This window comes from Podarcis pityusensis (genome assembly GCF_964106645.2).
Source record: "Podarcis pityusensis genome assembly, chromosome: 17".
Classification (NCBI taxonomy): domain Eukaryota; kingdom Metazoa; phylum Chordata; class Lepidosauria; order Squamata; family Lacertidae; genus Podarcis; species Podarcis pityusensis.
In genome coordinates this window covers 31,468,543-31,491,234 of record NC_138042.1, presented here as the reverse complement: position 1 = coordinate 31,491,234, position 22,692 = coordinate 31,468,543, and the positions used below count along the sequence as shown (strand labels likewise).

General features: G+C 44.6%; 1 protein-coding gene across 1 annotated transcript in view; it reads right to left on the bottom strand.

The window, feature by feature from the left end:
- Window positions 1-22,692, bottom strand: part of LOC308466188 (neuronal acetylcholine receptor subunit alpha-7-like) — a 109,498-nt gene that overhangs the window by 44,741 nt on the left and 42,065 nt on the right. The window contains exon 3 of the mRNA XM_080986872.1: window positions 1,910-1,954. Within this exon, the coding sequence (XP_080842998.1) occupies window positions 1,910-1,954 (45 nt within the window). The remainder of the gene's footprint in view (window positions 1-1,909; window positions 1,955-22,692) is intronic.

Genomic DNA, 22,692 nt, shown 5'->3' with positions numbered 1-22,692 from the left:
TGTCTGCCCACAATACCCCGTGACATTAGAAAAGCTCAGCAAATCCATGTCAGAGGTTTCACCGCCACCACCAAACACTGAGGCTCAAACAGCGCGTGACAGTGATAGATCCATTTGTTTAGACCCATTCCTGCCCCCAAACACTTACAAAACAGGGGGAAATCCAGCATTCTGTACAAAAATAACACAAGTGGAGCTGAAACTTTCCCCTCAGTGCCAGATTAAACCCTGTGGAAGCCCCTAGGCAGTCAATAATTTGCGGGTGCCCCTTGCAAATTATCTTCTAATATGTTTTTGATTTGACCAACTAGCAATTTTAACAAACCAATTTCAAGATCAATTCAATATTATTTTGATCTGTTATCGCGGGACCCCCAAAAGGTATGGGGCCAATAGGCCAGGGCCTACTCTGCCTATGTGGTAATCTGGCACTGTTTCCCCTGTACTGTTTCCCTTACTCCTCACCAGTCTCTCCCCCAATATAATTTCCTATGCATTTAGCTCTAATACCAGAAGTGATCCTGACAGGGATGAACACACTTTAGGAAACTGAGAGACTAAGCAGGCTGTGTGCTGTGGGTTACCTCTTTTGACCTGTGTACTTTTTCGCTTTCTATGTGATTGGGGCTGATCTGGATTCAGCAAATCTGCCACTATCACAGGTGGTTTGAGCTTGAGTGCCAATACAGCCAGCTGCAGAGTTGGTCCGAGGTCCGAGGCAAGTGGAGCTGTCCATCTCTGCCTCTTCTACTCTCCCTAAGTACAAGTTTTCCCAACGTAGGGTTGTACCGGTGACTTACATTTGGAGCTGTGAAAGACTACCATCCGACATGCAAAGGGGCTTTGGTTCACCACTCATGCACCACATGGAACAAGTCCTCTATATGGTAGGGAAATTAGAGGCACAACAGCCACCAAATATGGGAGTCACGTGATCAGCTCTCCCTTCCCCAGCCTGGTGCCCTCCAGACATTTTGGTCTAAACGGCCCATTAACCCCTGCCAAAACATTCTGGTTGGGGCTGATGGGAGATATAGTTCAAAGTGTCTGGACATCACTAGTTTTGGGAAGCCAAAGTAGAACATACCAGTGTTCTGCATTATTATTATTATTATTATTATTATTATTATTATTATTATTATTTCACAACACCCCTTTCTGCATTTCACTGCCTCTGCTCTGTATCAGTGGCTGTTGCTGGCAGGAGGGAGTAGTAATGTAGGAAGGTAAAATGTGGTGGTGTCTATTATTATTTATTAGACATATGTAGCTGCCCATCAGTGAACATTCCCCATGAAGCTTACAACAAAATATGAAGAACTCAGTATACCACAATAATTTTAAAAAACTGTAGTAAACAATTTATAAAACCCTTGGACAGAAGCTGGCTCAAGTAATTCACGGCCAAATTTAAAACATAGTTTAAAAGCCTGGGGGAATAAAAAGATCTTCACCTGGTACAGAAAATTCCACATAAAAGGCACCAGGCAGGCCTCTCTAGGGAGGCTGTTCCATACCTGAGGTGCCACCACCAAAAATGCCCTTTCCTTGATAGGTATCAAGAAAAGGGTCTTTTCAGTAGTGGCACCTCAAGTATATAACTATATAAATTCATGTTACAGAGGGGGAATCAAAACTTGCATCTACAATTTTCAACAGCAGTATAGACTTAGCCTCACATTTACTTTGGCTCAAAACTTCAGGTGGAAATGAGTTACTCGGTGTTCTGACATCTGATAAGATCAAATCAGGATTTTATTTTATTTTTTAAAAAGCACAGCAACATTCCACAATTCATTTTCTTCTCCGTTCTCTTTTTTTTCTCCATATGAAAAACCTTTCTCTGGAAAATCATTATTTTTAACAACCTGTCGCATAGTTTATGTTGATTAATGGCAAAATTACTTACCATCTGTAGCCAAGCATTTGTTATCAAGACCTGGTTCTTTTCATCCTTAAAGAAAATAAAAAGCGGGAGAGGGGAATGATGAAAATAAACAGTTTTTGTCAATGTATTTATGTATTTATATTTTATATTTTATCCATGTTAGTTCTTGGAAAGATAACCAAACACACATACACCCAATGGGTAGAATTTGGAATCATCATAGCCAGCTTCTGGCATTTAAAAAAAAGATTCAGATGATAAATAATTGTGATTCAAGGACCCGCCACCCGCTTGGGGATAAGAAAGACACATGGACACAGTATATTAGGTTAATGGGCTAAAAAAGGCCACAACTTTATTGATTACAGCATGTGAGAGGTATTGGCTTAGGCACTGGATAAAACAACAGAGCGTGACTCCACCCCCTCAGGGAGGGGTGAGTCTAACAAGCGTTAACCACCAGTGGGAAGAGCCAGTTGATGCAAATACAACTGAAAGCTGCCCCTGATGTCACCGGGGGTCATGCCATGGCCGTAGCCACCAGCAAGGGCGTCGGACAGGATCCACAACCGCCGGATTCCTTTACCAGAATACCCATAAAGTGGAGGGGTAGGCAATGGCCACACTCTGCCCTCCAATACACAAACATATTCCAATGCCTAACCACCAATACCTAAAAGTTGTGACGATTTGCTACGAGGTAGGCGAAAAACCAAGTGGCCGGTGCCAATTTGCCAGTTGGATAAAAATTCCTACCAGGCCCCTTGGACAACCAAAGCGACCAACCACAGGTCCATAGCAATGTCAAGAACCAAGCAATGAACTAGAGGGAGGGTAGGTGGGTGATCCGACGAAAACCAGCAGTGGAATGAAAGGGAAGTGCTGCCGCGGCCACGTTTGAGCGGCAAAACCCCGCCCCCAAGCCTCCACCTGGTTGGTTGGCTACCTGGGGGCGTGGCACGGCAGCCAGGCCAGCTGGGCAGGGGGCTGGAACGCCCCCTGCCAACGCAGGAAATGGCTTCTGCTCACAACTCCTCCCCTCTGTAAGGAGGAGAGGCTTTAGTGGTTGCAATTCTTGCACATCCTAATGATATATTCGTTTACATTCGTTTGAAGTGCACCAGCATTCTTGTGTCACAGAATCCAGTCGTGAAGTGTTCAGCCAGAGGCCATTACAACATAAAATATTAAAAATAAGAAAAAGAGTGGCAAAATGAAATCAATAGCACAGAGTCCAAATAAAAAAAATATGGACACAATCTAGCCAAAGTTAAGCACCTTTGAGGCCCACTGAGAGAATTAAAAATTGATTTCAAACCTCTGAAATCAATAGGATGTAGAAGTGCTTGACCTCAGTGGAACATGTACTATAATTCTAACACAGAAGTAAAAGTCTAGGCTTAATCCACATTGTCCCATGCATATAGCACAAAGAGTTGAACTATGTGACTCCTCTCCACATTCTTCAGTGATATTGTCCTATAAAGTTTGCATCCAGTGCTGGATTTACGTATAAGCTAAACAAGCTATAGCTTAGGGCCCCACTCTCTTGGGGGCCCCCCAAAAAATTAAAAGGAAAAAAACTGGATGTACATTTCCAAAATATAAGATAAAAAACGAATAAAATAAAACCTACATACAGCAACAGTGTTTTGTGTTGTGTAGGTTCCTATGATGTAAGTAATGGGCCCCGCCTGCTAGCCTGCTCCCTAAAATATCGTTGGTTTCAGTTTAACAATTACTGTATAAAATACATATTTTGTTATGTGCAAATGGCTTTAGATACCTGTTAGGTCCATACATTACCATATAGCCTATATTCAACACAAAAACAGCGACAATTTGTTGTTGACAAAGGACAGCTGGACATATAAAGGGCCTCATTACCTTCAGTAGCTTAGGGCCTCATCAAACCTAAATCCGGCCCTGTTTGCATCATAAACAACTGAATGTCTGACTGTCCTTTAAGATACAGTCAAACCTCGGTTGTCATTTTGGAAGCCTGTTTGGTCTGAAATGTTTGACAACTGAGCCGCGGCTTTTGATTGGTTGCAAGAGCTTCTTGCACTCATGTGGAAGCCATGGCGGACATTCGACTTCCAAAAAACATTCAAAAACTGGAGCTGTTCAGGAACCAAGATTTGACTGTACTGTGGTAGATCAAGGGCCACATTCCAAATATGTTACACATCATAGATGGTTGTGGGAATCATGTATGGAAGTCCTAGCTTCTTAATTAAAAATAATTGTTGTAGTTTTTTTTAAGTGAGCCACAATCCAACCAAAACAATGCACATTTCAAGTCCCAGTGATTTCAGCAGAATGGATTTAAACAAGTACTTGACTCTCCCATTAAAATCAATGGTGCTTAACACTGACTTAATTATATCATTGTTGGTGGGCACTTCCAGATGGATGTTATTGTGGGATCAGCGCTTTTCATGCATGCAAGGTTTTCTGCAACGTCCACACAATGTCACTGGCATCAAAATGCCAGCCTGCATTGCGGAGAGGTGTTCTTGGGCCAACTGTGGTCCATGAGGTTGGGCATAGCCAGCTTTTATAGGCTGTGGGCAGATTAGAGTGAATCCTACTCAGGTCCAGTCTGGTCCGCTTCCAAGCCCCATCCACCCAGTGGCCGGGGTGACCATTAGATCCTTTTGTGGCCGACTCTGGGGTTGCGGTGCTCATCTCGCTTTATTGGCCGAGGGAGCCGGCGTACAGCTTCCGGGTCATGTGGCCAGCACGACTAAGCCACTTCTGGTGAACCAGAGCAGCGCACAGAAACGCCATTTGCCTTCCTGCCGGAGCGGTACCTATTTATCTACTTGCACTTTGATGTGCTTTTGAACTGCTAGGTTGGCAGGAGCAGGGACCAAGCAACGGGAGCTCACTCCGTTGCGGGGATTCGAACCGCCGACCTTCTGATCGGCAAATCCTAGGCTCTGTGGTTTAACCCACAACACCACCTGCGTCCCTTTTAAAGATAGCTTCCTGATTTATTTCCACTAGGAGCACAAAGATTTTGCATTTTCAAATTCTGTATCTTCAACTTTCTGGGCTGCATTCAATGTTAGTCATACTCAGAATGGACCAATTGAAATCAATGGGCATGCCTAACCGATCCATTAATTCCAGCGAGTCTACTCTGAGTAATTCTTAGTTGGACACAACCTTCCCCTTGCAACAGTCATCCATTTTAATACAAAGAGCTTACCAAATAATAGACTGTTTTTCCAATTCCAACTTTGGGGAAACTTTGAAGTGCATGTGAGCTTATTCTCATGTCCAGTTCCTTTTGTTTTATTAAGCATTGATTCACCGTGGCATCACTTTCATTTATAATGCAAGCATAACTCAAAAGGTTTATGTACTCCTGTTTTAGCTGCTAATAATCTGACATTTTACAACAAAATCCTTTTAAGAATTTCCCCTCGCCTTCCACCTTATTTAGTAAGATCTCCAGCTTTGAGAAAATGGAAGATCATGTATCCTTGCGACTAACAGCTTCCCTGGAGCAGGGTAACTGCGGACTACAACACCCTGGGATATTGGCTCAGCTTTCACTGAGGTGGTTAACTTAGATCTGAGCTTTACCAATATTCAGATTTCAGGTAGGCCTTGCAGGCCCAGCCCAAAACACTTGGCTTCCTAAGGCAGAAAAGGAAACACTGTCCTTCTAGTCAAGGTGCTGAACACTCAAATCTGGCCAAGTTATTTTGACACTTGAGGCAGAAAATCCCAAAATGTTCTTCCCCTAGGAGTAACAATGCCAGAGGAATAAATCAAACAACCACAAAGCCAAAAGCAGTTCACTCTGCCAAATGGTAGAATTGGGTCCTTTCAAATAAACGAATGCTCCTCAATAAAAACTAAACAAATCCTTGCACTCAGACCATCCAAGTGTCCCCATTTTTCAGGGACAGTCCTGGATTTACAGAAGTTATCCTGGTTTCTGATTTGATCCCGGAATGTCCCGCTTTCCTTAGGACACCCCTATTTTCATCAGAAAAATGTTGGAGGATATAGAGTTATGAAACATCTGAGCCATCTGAAGGCAGCCCTGTACAGGGAAGTTTTTTAATGTTTAATGTTTCATTATGTTTCTATATATGTTGGAAGTAGCCCAGAGCGGCTGGGGCAACCCAGTAAGATGTGTGGGGTATAAATAGTAAAAAATATTATTATTATTATTATTGAATAGGGTGTCCCTATTTTATCAGAGAAATGTTGGGGGGTATGTGCACATAGAAACTGAACATACTGGGGAGAAGGATTATCTCTCTGTTCTCTTCCCATCCAGCCCCTTTCCCCTCTTTTTTTGCTTAACATTCAGCTTGAAGAAGAGTTCTGATGAACTTGAAACCTTCTCACTACTTTTGGCTAGAGTGTCTACTTTGGACACCATACTTCAAAGCACATTCAAAGTACAGTGGTTAAGAACTTAATTCGTTCCAGAGGTCCATTCTTAACCTGAAACTGTTCTTAACCTGAGGTACCACTTTAGCTAATGGGGCCTCCCCGCTGCCGCCACGCCGCCACCTCACGATTTCTGTTCTCATCCTGAGGTAAAGTTCTTAACCCGAGGTACTATTTCTGGGTTAGCGGAGTCTGTAACCTGAAGAATCTGTAACCTGTGGTACCACCGTATCATATTACAAAAGAATTCTGGGAACTGTCGTTTATTCCCTCACAGAGCACCCTTAAAAACGGCACATGTGCTTTAAATGTATGGCATGTACATACCATGTACATGTACATACGCATCACAAAAAAACACACACATCTGAATGAATGTTATATGAGCTAATTTATAAGTACTGAGCCACATTCACAAATAATTGCTATAATTTAAATAGAAATACATTGCCCATAGCACGGAAGCGGCTGCTCAGACTGTTCTCCAAATGCTCAATTTTGATGTGCAACTTCAAGGCTTCTGCTCAACTTTCTGACAGTTATTTATCTTTAAACTGGGCTTTGACCGGACCGCCCTCCAAATGCAGGACTGTCCTCTGTTAAAAAAAGGAAATGTGGTCATAATAAAGTTATCACGCTTGAATTAGAAATCATATGGCTTTTCCACTACAGCAGAATAACTGCAAAAAATTCTATTTACTGCTTCCTCTAGTTTAAGATAAAGGAGGACAATGATTCTATCTCACTTTGCCAACACAGCAGATGTGGATGGATAAGAAGCACTCTGACGTAAGGTCACTGCTAGAGCTGAGAATTTAAAAAAAAAAAAAAAGTTCAGGTACAAAAGTTTTTTTAAAAAAACTTCGCACATTGCCAGAATCCTAAACAAAAATGCATTATCCCAAATGTCCTTGCCACCTCATAGAGGTGCCTTATACTGCCTTATTCTGAAGGCAGACCATTGGTCCCTTTAGCTCAATAATGTCTACACGTAAAGGTAAAGGACCCCTGGATGGTTAAGTCAAGTCAAAGGCGACTATGGGGTTGCAGAGCTCATCTCGCTTTCAGGCCGAAGGAGCCGGTGTTTTTCCACAGACAGCTTTCTGGGTCATGTGGCCAGCAGGACTAAACTGCTTCTGGTGAAACGGAACACCGTGATGGAAACCAGAGTGCACGGAATCGCCATTTACCATCCTGCCGCAGCGGTACCTATTTATCTACTTGCACTAGTGTGCTATCAAACTACTAGGTTGGCAGGAGCTGGGACAGAGCAACAGGAGCTCACCACCGTAGCAGACATTCGAACCGCCAAGCTTCCGCTTGGCAAGCCCAAGAGACTCAGTGGTTTAGACCACAGCACCACCTGCATCCCTGAAGCCTCCATGACAGGTATTCAGGGGGAAAAAATAGCTTCCTATGCTGAGCAGTATTGAAAGTGGGACTGCAAAAAAACACCCCATACCATCAGGAGCACAAAGGACTGTGAATGCACAGCAAAATGGATGCCCTGAGGACGTCCTTGACAGGAAATGTGTGGGGCTTTAATTATTAGTCTAGTCTTGTATCTTGAAGGGCTTTCCTTTCCTTTTCAGTGCCCGAGTTATTGCGTGGTGAGTTCCCGCCTCCCCCCTCAGAAATAAAGACACGAGACACAAGATTTCAGGTTAATGGGTCAAATTAGGCCACAACTTTATTGATCACAAGAATTGAGCGGTATTGGCTTAGGCATTGGTCCTCACAACTAACCGGCTTCAGCCCACTTGCTTGAAGACCAGCAAGGGTTAACCACCAGTAGGGGGAGTCCTGCTGATGCACATCAACTAGGAGCTCCACCCGGTGTCACCGCTCGGGGGCGTGCCGTGGGCCCACACCTCCATAGGCTTAGGACAAGGCCACGCCCTCCCAGAATCCTTTACCGGACTACCCTTCGTCTTGGGGGATGGCGCTTCCTCCCCCCCCTCTCATCTGTATAACAATACCCCTACCAATGCCTAACCGCCAATGCGAAGGGAGTTGTGACGATTTGCTACGAGGTAGGCGAAAAACCAAAAGGCTGGTGCCAATTTGCCAATTGGGAAAAAATTCCTACCAGGCCCCTCGACGGCGACCAACCAAAGTCCATAGCAATGTCAGAGGGCCTAACCTAAAGTGTGGGTGGGTGGGAAAACCTGCTCAGCTGTAGCGGGAAAGAGGGGGGGGTCCTCTGACGTGCCGGCCCTAAATAGGGCAGGCCACGCCTCCCGGTCCAGCCGATTGCTGGCCAGGGGGGATGACGCATCCGAGGATTCCCCCAGTATCGCGGGGGCTGTGAGCCAGCCCCCACGTGCGTGGGAAGGGGCGTGAAGCCCGCAAGCCCACCTCCTCTCTAGCTCGGAAGTGGCTTTCTATCATGTGGTGAATGGTAATTTCAAGTAGGATCTATGTCAACGAGATGTTAGGATCCAGTGGCCCTCCAGATGTTATTGGACTACAGTTCCCATCACCTCCGACCATTGGGTCTGCAGACTGGGGGCTGGAGACCAGCAACAACTTGAGGACAACAGGTGACTGAGCCCTGTTGTACACGATGTTTAAGTAGGGCTGCCACCTTTGTTCGGGCAAAATACAGAGTAGGACGGGGTGGGATGGTTGGGGGCGATTCCTGCCCCCCCCACACCTAGTTTTGAAATAACTTCAAAGAAATCCTTTACAATCTATTGCAGCCTAACAGGGTGGCCCTTCTGGAATCTGTCACACACACACACACACACACACACACACACACACTTGTAAATCTGCCTCTTGGCTACCCAGAGTTTAAATACGTGACCGTTCACACACCATTTCAAACACTTGCATTTGGAGAAGATCTCTAACTAGGCAGAGAAAGAGAGAGAGAGAGAGAGAGAGAAGACCTGAAATACAGGACAAAACTCTTCTCGTACAGGACGTAGCATTTTACATTGAAATATAGGACAATCCTGTATTATATAGGTGAGAGGTGGCCATCTTTTGCCTTCCTGCAAAGTTGTCCCTATATGGTTGAATTTATAGTCAAGTATTTGAAAAGCGGGACGCGGGTGGTGCTGTGGGTTAAACCACAGAGCCTAGGACTTGCCGATCAGAAGGTCAGAGGTTCGAATCCCCGCCATGGGGTGAGCTCCCGTTGCTCGGTCCCTGCTCCTGCCACCCTAGCAGTTCGAAAGCACGTCAAAGTGCAAGTAGATAAATAGGTACCACTCCAGTGGGAAGATAAACGGCGTTTCTGTGCGCTGCTCTGGTTCGCCAGAAGCGGCTTAGTCATGCTGGCCACATGACCTGGAAGCTGTACGCCGGCTCCCTCGGCCAATAAAGCGAGATGAGCGCCGCAACCCCAGAGTCGGTCATGACTGGACCTAATGGTCAGGAGTCCCTTTGCCTTTACCTTTCAAGTTGTCCCTATATGGTTGAATTTATAGTCAAGTATTTGAAAAGCACAGCTGAAGGACCCGTACAGGACAGGTGTCCTAACAGAGCAGGGAATGAATAATACACCTCTGTGTGCTCTTTTACAAGCATGATTTATTTATACCACACTTGACCTTTATAACAGAACTGGCCTTAAGCTGCTTTGCCAAGTGGCGCCTATTCTGTCAAAAGTGATATGCAAACTCCGATTAAGAGAGCGAAGGGGCATCGGGGGTGGTGTGAAACCTTTGCTGGAACTTCGATTCCCAACAGTTTCACACCTAATGGAAGGTCCCCGGAGTAAAAAGACCAGATGCTGGAATTCCTTATGTGTTGAAAGCCTTCCGCTCATCGAAAGCTCCAGGCAGTGAAAATTAAGCCTGACACCCAGATTTTTACACTGTCTCTTCTTGCTCACGACTCTGGTGCTTGGCATACAGCAGGTCCGTTGCCGAGAGCGGTGGACTCTGCTCTGTGCCTGCGTAGGTAGCCCTGGGCGGACTGGGTTTCATGCATCATTTCATGGTACGTGGCATCTTGTCAAAATGATTCAAGGGTCCAGAGTTCCTTGCCAAAGGCAGCTGCTTTCCCCACATACATTAAAGGAAATATCTTAATAATAATCCCATGAATACCTTTGATGTCTGGAAGGTAAGTCTGAAAAGTTTCTGAAGCCGAAGGCTTTTGAAGAATGGCAATACAACCTTGAGGGACGCAGGTGGCGCTGTGGGTTAAACCACTGAGCCTAGGACTTGCCGATCAGAAGGTCAGCGGTTCGAATCCCCGCGACGGAGTGAGCTCCCATTGCTTGGTCCCTGCTCCTGCCAACCTAGCAGTTTGAAAGCACGTCAAAGTGCAAGTAGATAAATAGGTACCGCTCTGGTGGGAAGGTAAACGGCGTTTCCGTGTGCTGCTCGGGTTTGCCAGAAGCGGCTTAGTCACGCTGGCCAAGCTGTACACCAGCTCCCTTGGCCAATAAAGCAATAAAGCGAGTGAGCGCCGCAACCCCAGAGTTGGCCACGACTGGACCTAATGGTCAGGGGTCCCTTTACCTTTAATGCAACCTTGGAAACATTGCGCTGTTTGCCATCCTGCCGGGACCACATAACACCGGTCCTGAGAGATCTGCATTGGCTCCCAGTACATTTCCGAGCACAATTGAAAGTATTGGTGCTGATCTTTAAAGCCCTAAACGGCCTCGGTCCTGTATACCTGAAGGAGCGTCTTCATCCCCATTGTTCAGCCCGGACACTGAGATCCAGTGCCGAGGGCCTTCTGGCAGTTCCCTCATTGTGAGAAGTGAGGTTACAGGGAACCAGATAGAGGGCCTTCTCGGTAGTGGCACCTATTCTGTGGAACGCTCTCCCATCAGATGTCAAGGAAATAAGCAGCTATCTTATCTTTAAAAGACATCCGAGGCAGCCCTATTTAGGGAAGTTTTTAATATTTAATGATATATTGTTTTTAACACTCAATTAGGAGCCACCCAGGGTGGCTGGGGAAACTCAGCCAGATGGGCAGGGTATAAATAATAAATTATTATTATTATCCCATGGATTACATGTTGAATCATAGCAGTCAGAAGGAGGGGAGGGAACAGCCAGGCTTAGCAATGGCACTGAATTCAGATGGAAGATTGGGAAGTACAAGGTATGAGAGCAACAGGTCTGTCTACTCCAATGTTTGTCCTCATCACCTGGTCTTCGAAGGCAGGCTGACTGTAAACAGCAGCTTCAGGTGAGGACATCAGTAGCAGGTGATGATGATCTTTTTGCTGTGAAAGGCCTCACTCACTGATTTACAGGTCGAAGCATAAGTCCATTGTAGCTTCTCTCAGTTTCTTATTGTTCCAATATTAAATTCAGTTTGTCTCATCTGTGCACCAGCTTGTAATTATTGTAATTTTTTTTAAAAAAAAAAATCTACATGGAAATGCATATGCAAGCCATTTCTCCTAATACAATGCATTTTTGTGCAGACATTGCTTTAATAGGCAAATCTTGGTATACATCTTTTTGGTCGGAGAACACAACATTTGGAGAAATTTTGAAATCAGGCTGTGTTTTTATTTCTGTATTGATTCAGGAAGTTCTAATCAGGTGGTCCCACATTAAAATGCAACCTGAAATGAATTTTCCTCACATAGGGATGTCGGAGAATTCGGATGAAAATGGAAATGGGAATGAAAATTACTCAATCTTCACTTATTAGTTCCATGTCCGGAATGGAAACCAACCCAGTGAATACAATTGGGTTTTGCTGTTGTTGTCACTTTTTGGACAACAAACACTTCGTAATTTCCCCTGCATTTGCGTTTACTTTACATGAATGGGTTAGAATGACGATGTAATTTATGTAATTTACGTTATTAATTACATATATTACATAATTCCCCCACAGCAGACAATGATACAAATCACGTTGTTTTTCCATGGAGGATGAACTGCAGTGGAAGAGAAACAGTGAGACCTGTGGGTATAGGGCAGTATACAAATTTTAATAATAATAATAATAATAATAATAATAATAATTGTGCGACATGTGACGAAGATGCAGTTAAAGGCATATGAGCAAGCCAAGAGGGGTTTTTCCCCCAGATCAGTTGGCAAATTCAAGTATTTGCAGTGTGTATGAGGCTATGCCATCGCACCTACCTTGCCCTGCACGTGCTCCCCTTTTCCTATTCAGGCTCCCCTTGCATGCAACATCTTATTACATGTGACAATACCTAATACTAGAAAAGTCACGGAATGAAGTGTCCTCTCAGCGACCCGGCATGTCAGCAAAAGCAAACAGCTTCTGGGCAAGTCTGAACCATCAAACAAATAATCTGCTTTATATAGGTAAGAATAATCATCTGTAAAGGCGAGCTGGGATTATAGAGAGAAATATTGCTGAGAAGTTCACAGCATGTAAGCCGGCATTACAAGCAAGAGAAATCCAAGGGCACCAGCAGCGCCTGAAGACACTGTGACTCAAAAAAAAAAAAAAATGGGAAAGAGAAAAAACAGCACATCACCACAACCCCCTTTTTAAAAAAATGCAAAGGAAGATAAAGAAGAGACAAAGCCTGAAAGAAAATATAAACCTGAGAGAGATGCGGCTTGCCATGAGAGGAGAAACTTAGGGAAGCTTTTTAATGTGCAATGTTTTATTATGTTTTTATATGTGTTGGAAGCCACCCAGGGTGGCTGGGGGAACCCAGTCAGATGGGCAGGATACAAATACTGGTAATAAATTTATTATTATTATTATTATTATTATTATTATTATTATTACAGTGGTACCTCAGATTACAGACGCTTCAGGTTACATATGCTTCAGGTTACAGACTCCGCTAACCCAGAAATAGTACCTCAGGTTAAGAACTTTGCTTCAGGATAAGAACAGAAGTCGTGCAGCAGCAACATGGCGGCAGCGGGAGGCCCGATTAGCTAAAGTGGTACCTCAGGTTAAGAACAGTTTCAGGTTAAGAACGGATCTCCAGAACGAATTAAGTTCTTAACCCAAGGTACCACTGTATTATTATTATTATTATTATTATTATTATTAAGCCCAAGCCATGCTGAAGCTTTTGCTGTTACTTAACATAACCAATCTCTGTGAAGACGCCTGAATTATTTCATCATTTAACATCACAACAACAAAACCATGAAACTCAAAAGAGAAAATGTAGGTTGGAAAGGAATTGTTTTGCAAATGACCAATCGCTTTTCCCCCAAAAAAAAAATTAGGTGACTTAAAAGAAAAACAGAAAAACACTCTGTTTAGTAAATCGCAACCCTGAGACTTGCGGCTTGAGCAGCCAGGTCCCCTGCAGTGAGTGCACAGATGTCTTTTCAGGCCTAAATGCCCAAGATCTGAAGACAGGACTTCCTGCTGCAGTTGCTGCTGCTGTAAGGGAAGTAGCAGCAGGGAGTCTCTCCTCTCTCTCTCTCTCTCTCTCTCTCTCTCTCTCTCTCTCTGACCTGAAGCAAGAACTCTGTAAGTAGCTGCTGGAGGAGGAAGGGGCTGCTCAGTTCCTTCCAGTCATCTGGATATACTGAGTGTTAGCTGTGTAGATCGGCGGTAGATCGGCAAGGATAGACCTGATTCCCCGTAGTTTAACAAGAGCAGCAACACAACAGCCCCCTATTCCCCAGCCCACAATTGTACAGTGGTACCTTGGGTTACAGACGCTTCAGGTCAGTGGCGTAGCGTGGGTTGTCAGCACCCGGGGCAAGGCAAGTAATTTGCGCCCCCTAACCCGTGGGGGTAGGGGATGCAGGTAGGGGCAGAGAGCTGCGAGTGCGAGCGCGCCCCCCCAGATGTTGCGCCGGGTGTGGCCGGCCCCCCCTGCACCCCCCACGCTACGCCACTGCTTCAGGTTGCAGACTCCGCTAACCCAGAAATATTCCCTCGGGTTAAGAACTTTGCTTCAGGAGGAGAACAGAAATTGTGCTCTGGTGGCGCGGCGGCAGCAGAAGGCCCCATTAGCTAAAGTGGTGCCTCAGGTTATGAACAGTTTCAGGTTAAGAACGGACCTCCAGAACAAAGTAAGTTCTTAACCCGAGGTACCACTGTATTCTGGTTTCACAGTGGCCCATGGGAGGCATGCAAGCAGGAACTCAGCACAACAGTGACCTCTTCACTTGTGATTCCCACCAATAAGGCACTCTGAATGAGGAAGTGGAGGTAGAATATAGCCTTGTCCTCCACTACACAACAATTTCCATTATTCCCTAGGAGGATGGGATGATTGCCAAGCCAGCTACACTCTAGAGAGGAAGATGCCTCCTGCGCCAGTCTTCGCCAAACTCGTGCCCTCCAAATGTTTTGGACTATGGTTGCGCTGGCTGGGACTGATGGGGACTGTAATCTGGAATATCAAGAGAGTAGCAAGTTGCCCTCAACACAGAATCATAAAATTGTAGAGCTGGAAGGGACCAACCTGCTGCAGTACAGGAATAACAGCTAAGGGTTGGTTCACTCACACTTGTTCAACACTTGGCATCATCATCATCATCATCATCTATTATTTATACCCTGCCCATCTGGCTGGGCCTCCCCAGCCACTCTGGGCGGCTCCCAACAGATTATTAAAAACACGATAAAACATCAAACATTAAAAACTTCCCTAAACAGGGCTGCCTTCAGATGTCTTCTAAAATCAGATAGTTGTTTATTTCCTTGACAACTGGTGGGAGGGTGTTCCACAGGGTGGGCACCACTACCAAGAAGGCCCCCTGCCTGGTTCCCTGTAGCGACTTGCATACAGGCACCAGCAGAGAGCAAAACCTACTGTTGGAGTTGACATTTGTGAATCAAAAAGCCATGAATGGTCAGTTGACCAGGCTAGGCCCCTAAATGTTCCCAGTCAATTAGATGGATAGATAAAACTTTATTTACATTAGCCAATGGCCATAGCAACAGTAAAACATTACAGTATACGCAGAAAAGGAAATTTGATATAAGAGCACAATTTTAAGTCCTGAATCAGCAGTCAGTTATTGGCCCTTATTCTGATTGCCCCTGCTATGAACCTTTGCTGTTATCTGCTCATTTTGACCTGATAGAAGAAAGGACATTGTGGCAGTGGTTGAGCGCCCTGGGATGGTTAGTACAAGTGGGGTGATGATCTCGTTCCTCAGGTCTTTGTAGACAGTACAAGACAGGAGGACGTGTGCTGCTGTTTCAGTGCTACCATCTCCACAGGGGCAAAGACGTTTCTCAGGCGGGATCTTTTGGAATCAACCCTCAAGTACCACAGATGGCAAAACATCCAGTCTTGCAAGTGTAAAAGCACGTCTATATTTTAGGATAATAAGTTTGTACAAATATGGGGCCAGAGAATCAAAACGGAGAGTGGAAAATGAACGTACCAAGGGCAGAATTTCCTTATAGTGGCCAGGTTGTTCTGATGCTCAATATCTTTTAGATGCTGACCAGTTAGACAGTTTGCTTTAGTAGGGCTCATAGTGAGTAGGTGTTGTGGGGATAGGCCACAAGAGTGAAGTTTTTGACTCAGTCAATTAGAGTATTAAAATATTAAAGCCTGACACCTCTTTCCCAAAGCCAGGGAAACTTTTGCTTGGCATAGGAATGGAGTTGCGATGCTCTGACAGGGCCCAAGAGCCCTTCCATCACCTTCCCAAAGCCCGTTTGACTTTGGGAAGGAGTCAGCAGCACTGCCCTTGCAAGCTGTGACCTCTGGCCCTCCCTGTTCCCTGATGAAAAATTTTCCCCTATGTCACTGCTAAAAACACATAAAATAAAGACAATCTCCTCAGATGCAGTGCTTTGCAACGGAAGCCGCTAGCACATCATTTCTGTTGCAAGTCATCTATAGATTAGTCACCAAGGTGCGAAATCGGATGGAGGTGGTGATTCTGCGCCTGAGCAACGAGATTTGGTCAAAAGCACACGTCACAGATGGAGCCTCAAAATGAACAAACCTCTCTTGAGAACGATTTGCCCAGAGGCGTGAGCCTGCATCACCAGCTTGGTGACTAAAGATTCTACCCTAGTCAGCTGAATATTCTGCCCACCGTCCATCAGTGACTTGGATATGGGTTTCCCTGGTGCAACTTGTCATCTTAAGTATTCAGTGGTACATTTCACACCAAAATTTGCAGGTGCTGCAATAAAGGGAACGAGGCACCAGCTGATATTTCTACTCTATTCATTATTCATTGTTATTGCTGTGCCACATTGCAAGTGTCAAGATGAGAAGGAGGGGGCTGATTTGGGGGTGGGGGGAACAAGCAAACCTCAAAGTAATTGGATTAGCAGCTTTCAAATATAGGAAAGGGGGGCAGTGAGAAATTGTTCTGCATGGTCAAGGACGAGGGGTTAAAGGACTTAAAGCTGAAAGAGGTTGAATTGAAGGAAGGTTATTCTAAAGATAGGCGTACGTCAGGAAACACAGAAAATTGCCGGAGGAAGCTGTGAAATCCCATCCATCAGAGATTTTTCAGAAAACAGGCGAGACAAACATCTGTCTTTGAAGGGTTTGGGTATTATGGGTTGATTAAATGCCTATATAAGTTCCTTCCAGGCTTTGAACTTTGCAATTCAGGACAAATACATGTTGCATCAGAACTATACTTAAGCGGTAACCAATGTGGTGCCGTCCAGATGTTATTGGACCCCAACTCCCATCATCCCTGATTACTGACCATGCTAACTAGGGCTGATGGGAGTTGTAGTCCAACATCTGGAGGCAACCATGTTGGCCACCCCTGCTATGGTTCATCTGGCACCATGAAGGTTAGAATAGAAAGTGTCATCTAATATGTTCTATGTGCTTCTGATCCCCATTTCTTAACGCTGGTCATCGACCGTAATAATATAGATTAGAAAGTGTCATCGGAAAGTAAAAACTGCAGCCAGAAATGACATATGTGAACTGAAAACTCATTAATTGGAAGACATAAAATAAACTTCCCTAGAAGCTGTTTGTCGCGAGGGGTTATAAGTAAAGTACATTTTGTAGCCTGGGCCTCTCAGATTTAAAATGAGCTTTAAATTGTGTTCCAATTCTGTTTCAGTTTTTTAAATTAAATTTTTAATAGCTTTTTACTGTTTTATTTTGTATTTTAATGCTTGCTTGTTATTGCTTTGTGAGTTGTTGAGAAAAGTCCTGTCATGAGTTACATAAAAAATGCAAGAAATACACAAATCCGGGATCCAATCCCTGTCATCTCTTGGTAGAGGCTGGGGAAGACTTTGGGGAGCTGCAGATGGATAAGGTAGGCCAGGGTTTCCCAAACTTAGGCTTCCAGCTGTTTTTGGACTACAATTCCCATCATTCCTGACCACTGGGTCCCGCCAGCTAGGGATTGTGGGAGTTGTAGTCCAAAAACATCTGGGCGCTCAAGTTTGGGAAACTGATGTAGACAATCCTGAGCTAGATGGACCGACGATGGTCTAGCTTGGTCTAAAGAAGCTTCCTTCAAAACTGCAATGAGAAGTGGCACAAGATGTTTTGCTCTCCTGAGTGGCTGCACTATGTGATTTGAGAAATGCGGCTCAGGGGACCCTTGCGACTTGTGGAGAATGGTGGTGGGGCACAATTTATGGAATGGAAGCAGCTGCAAGGGACCTTTGAGGTGCCCCTGGTAAAACTCCTTGGGGGATCAAAATGGCCTGGTCTGAATATAGCTACACACACCTTCATCCGTAGGTGTGTAGGGTTCATAGCTCTGTGGCAAAACATAAGCTATGCATGCAGAAGGTCCCAGTTTGGGTCTCAGTTATCACAGAATCATAGAATTGTAGAGTTGAAAGGTACCCCAAGAATCATCTAGTCCAACCCCCTGAAATGAAGGAATCTTATTTCCTCTTCAAATAGTGTCAGGTAACCAGGCTGGGAATTACTTGTTCCTGAGGCCCTGGGGAGCCACAGACAATGGGCAATATTGCAGTGAGAAGACAGAATAAGTTTGCAGAGCAATGGGCTAAGAAAGACCGTCAAAGTTAGGTAGGCAGTTAATTCACCACCTATGTGTCTCCTGAATCTCAGTTTGGGGCATATCTCTTGATTGGTTGTGATTCGTGCAGAGATGCAACGGGCAGCCTCCTCTGGGGAAGGGCAGTTCTGCTGCATGGCTGTATCAGCAGTGTCTTCAACCACACCAGAGATAGGCAGTGGGCAGAATTACCTGCAAGTCCAGATCATTGGATGCAGCAGGCAGTCCCCTCAGGAACGTTTCATCCCTACATTTTAACAGAACACATCCATTCGCTTGCAACACACTATGATGCACAACACAAGAACGCCATTTGGGAATTGCTGCCTTGGTGTTAACTCCCCCGACTTTCAAGTGATTCCCGAGTCCTGTATGTGAGAACCCACTCATGATAAAAAGCAAAAATAGGCAGGTTTAAAATGCAGCAACACGGCAGACTCCCGCTCTTTCTGTAATGCAACCTAGCGTAGCTATATTGCAAGAGGATCAGATATGTAATGACAAATGCAGAGAGGGCATTCTTTCCCCCCTTCTGCATATATACACCAAAACAGCCCCCTTTATCTTTTTATAGTCATTTTCCATTAATACTTTATAAATGAAAAATACTTACTGGATGGATAATCCTTTCATTATTGTAGCTTTCTGCATCGTGTTTTTTGTATGTTTCAATCTTGGCGGCCAAGCTTACACAATGGGAGTTAACTGGTTGGGAAAGATTTGTACAGGATGTACTATAAGGATTATGGTTTTATCCCGTGAATCCAGATGTTAATGCTGGGAATAATGTGCTGACCACTGTATATTATAAGATATTTAGGCTGGGTTGTTGATTCCCTTTTTGAAATCTTGGTTTATTACTCTATACAAAGGTAAAAGACCCCCGGGTGGTTAAGTCCAGTCAAAGGAGACTATGGGGTTGTGGCGCTCATCTTGCTATAGGCTGAGGGAGCCGGCGTTTGTCCACAGACAGCTTTCTGGGTCATGTGGCCAGCATGACTAAACCGCTTCTGGTGCAATGTTACACTGTGACGGAAACCAGAGCACACGGAAGCACCGTTTACCTTCCTGCCGTAGCAGTACCTATTTATCTACTCACACGTGTATGTTTTTGAACTGCTAGGTTGGCAGGAGCTGGGACAGAGCAACAGGAGCTCACGCTGTCACAGGGATTTGAACTGCCAACCTTCCGATCGGCAAGCCCAAGAGGCTCAGTGGATTAGACCACAGCGCCACCCGCGTCCAGCTAAGAATGCAATCCTATCTTGCCTCTTGAATTGCCAAGCATACGGACAGCCTTCAGCCAGGACATGGGGTTAGACCCAAAGGTACCCTTGAACTAGGAGGAAGCCTTTTCTGCCCATTAAAATGCTATTTCCAATTTAGGGCTCATCCAGACTTCCATTTGTGCCACAATTCTAAGCATAGGGTCTGCGCTTTTTCCAATATAATTTCCAATATAATTATCGTCTATTACCAAAATCCCTATTACCAAAATACAATTATTTATCATTGTCATTCTGCTGCTCCTATCTCAAATCCTGTCTGTGATTTCATTTATTTGTAGTGCTTTTCCAAATAGTCCAGAAAGGGCCTCCATTCTTCTCTTTTTAAAAATATATATCATAATTTTGATCTTTTAATATTGCCATTTCTGCATAGTCCATAACTGGCACAGGTTGTTGGGCTTTTTTGCCTTGCCACTTTCCCCAGGAAAACCCACTCTTTAATACAGAATTGGAACAAACAGTAATTCAGGTCTTTTGAAGATTGCTGTTTGCTCTAATTCAGCAGTAAAGAATGTCATGCTTTCACAGGGAAAGCACGGTGGGGGGAGGGAGTTCTCAGACATGGAGCTTTCAAGAATGAACCTGTGCCTAGAAGGCAGGCACAAAAGGAAGTCTGGATGAGCTCTTAGTAGAAGAGCATCTCATGGAAACAGGGAACCCAAATCCAGAGGAGTCTCTCTGCTCATGCCTCCCTTTGTGGAAGACTTCACACAGGCTCATTCTCAAGACCAGGTTATGGACCTCTGGAATTTATTCACTGCTTCTTATACAGTAACCAAGTAACATAACCCCTGGGGCACTGGGCCAAAGCACTGTGAGAGTTCTTCAGGAGTGGGGGGAATTATGATTGGACTCCAACTCCCATCAGCCACAGTCAGCAAGGCCAGTGGGCAGAGGTGATGGGAGCTGTGGTCCAATCACATCTGGAAGGGCCATAGCTTTGCGTACAACAATCCGCAGAACAAGACCAATACATTTTCTCAAAATTATTGAGATTTGTGCCATTGCTCATTCCAGAGAGACAACCACTCAGGTATTAAATGATACAGCAAAAGGCAACACCTTTACATGATGGACTCTCAGTCTTGCCTCTAGGGGTGCCATTTTCTTTCCTGACAATCTGTGTGCCATTGTGTACCAACAGTGAATAATAAACCAGAAGCTGCAACCTTTTCCCCATCCTGGCTCTCCATGATGCTGTAGCCCACCTTCTGAAGAAGTTGACATCAGATTGTTTCTGCACTGGTTGCCCATTGGCTTCTGAGGCTCTGATGGATGCACTAAAAATCCTTATGCAATCTAGGCCCAGCTTGCCTAAGAGACTTCCTCTCTCCTGACGAACTGAGGAGGGACATTTTTCAAAGTAGACTGCCTGTGTGCCAAGTCAAGATGACTAAAGACACGTAGAGAAGCATTATGAGAGGCTCTAGCTCAGCTCTGAAATTCTTATTTCCTGGAAGAGGGATAGCAAATCTGGCGCCCCTCCAAATATTGCTGGACTACAACTCCCAATCACCCTCCGTGAATGCCATTGCTATTTTCCCACGACTACATGCAGCAGATGAAAGCTGTTGCTGAACTGTGGCTACATGCAATTTCCAATGTGGAAGTGATTTCAAATATACCGTATTTTTCGCTCTATAAGACGCACCAGACCACAAGACACACCTAGTTTTTGGAGAAGGAAAACAAGAAAAAAAATATTCTGAATCTCAGAAGCCAGAACAGCAAGAGGGATCGCTGCGCAGTGAAAGCAGCAATCCCTCTTGCTGTTCTGGCTTCTGGGATAGCTGCGCAGCCTGCATTCACTCCATAAGACGCACACACATTTCCCCTTACTTTTTAGGAGGGAAAAAGTGAATCTTATAGAGCAAAAAATACGGTAACTGACCCTGCTCAGATTTGCATCTCCAGACAAAGGGGAGGAAAAAGACACACACATACACATACAACTTATTTTGCATCTGTTATGTACTGAGTTGAATAGGATCCAAACTGCAGCAGTCTGATTGGTCCTAGAACAATAGTATTCAGAATGCAGCAGTCTGATTGGTCCTAGAACAATGCAGCAGTATGATTGGTTGGCAGCAACCACCCAATCATGCTCCAGATATAAGTGAATCCACAACCTGATTGGCTTACAGTAGAATTCCAGAATTAGCCAATCATGTGCAGCCCATTGTGTAAATAATGTATATAAAGCAGATACTTTGAGGGGACATTCATTCATCCCCCCTCACCATAAAGAGCATGAAATCACTTTGCGACTCTGAGTATATTTCAGCATCACTTGCGTCCAGAGTGGATAAAGGCAAAGTTTGCAAATTTCACCAGGATCGCTGCCCTCCAACAGACTGTGCAACCCTTTCAACAGAACCACATGAAAAATACTGTCAGCAAAGCAGTCTTCTTGCCTCGCAGATTGGATTTTACATAGGGACACAAGAAACTGCCTTATACCAAGTCAGAACAGTGATCCATATAGCTCAAATTTTGCCTATAGCGAATGTCAGAGACTCCGCAAAATTTCAGACAGGGAACCTTCCCAGGACATTCTATACAAGATCTCAGAGTAGCTGTTTTACTACAAAGGAATTTCAGAAATAGACTGGAAAGAGAAGCTGCTGAATTGCAACTCATTACCAAACTTAAAACCATGGAGAGACCTGGTTTGAACAAAGACATTGGATTCTTATCCCTTTATACATGACTAAGCCATTTCTCACCTTCTCACCCCTTGCCTTTTCCTGTAAGACCTATTACAGTCGTTAAGAGTCGTCAGCAGGCTCATCTCAGCTATCTGCCAATCTCCCATTCCCACCACCCTTCTGAGTAATACCCCTCCCCACCTTCTCACTATATAGAAGGATCTGGCAACTTCTGTTTCAGTGTATCTGAAGAAGTGTGCTTGCACACGAAAGCTCATACCAAGAACTAACTTAGTTGGTCTTAAAGGTGCTACTGGAAGGATTTTTTTTATTTTGATCTTCAGTTGTGACACTCAGTTCTCTTTAAGTTTACATAAGTTTTCCCCAACTTGGGGGAACCTTGTTGCCAGGAAGAAGCTCTCTTATTTACCAGAGATAGGTGGCTATTTACAAATCTGTTTTAAGTTGGGGTGGGGATATCTTGAAATTGTTATAAGCAGCCTTGGAGATCTGTTTCTGGGCTGAAAGGTGGTTTAAACCTTAAAAAAAAAATAAAGCCAATCTATTTTACA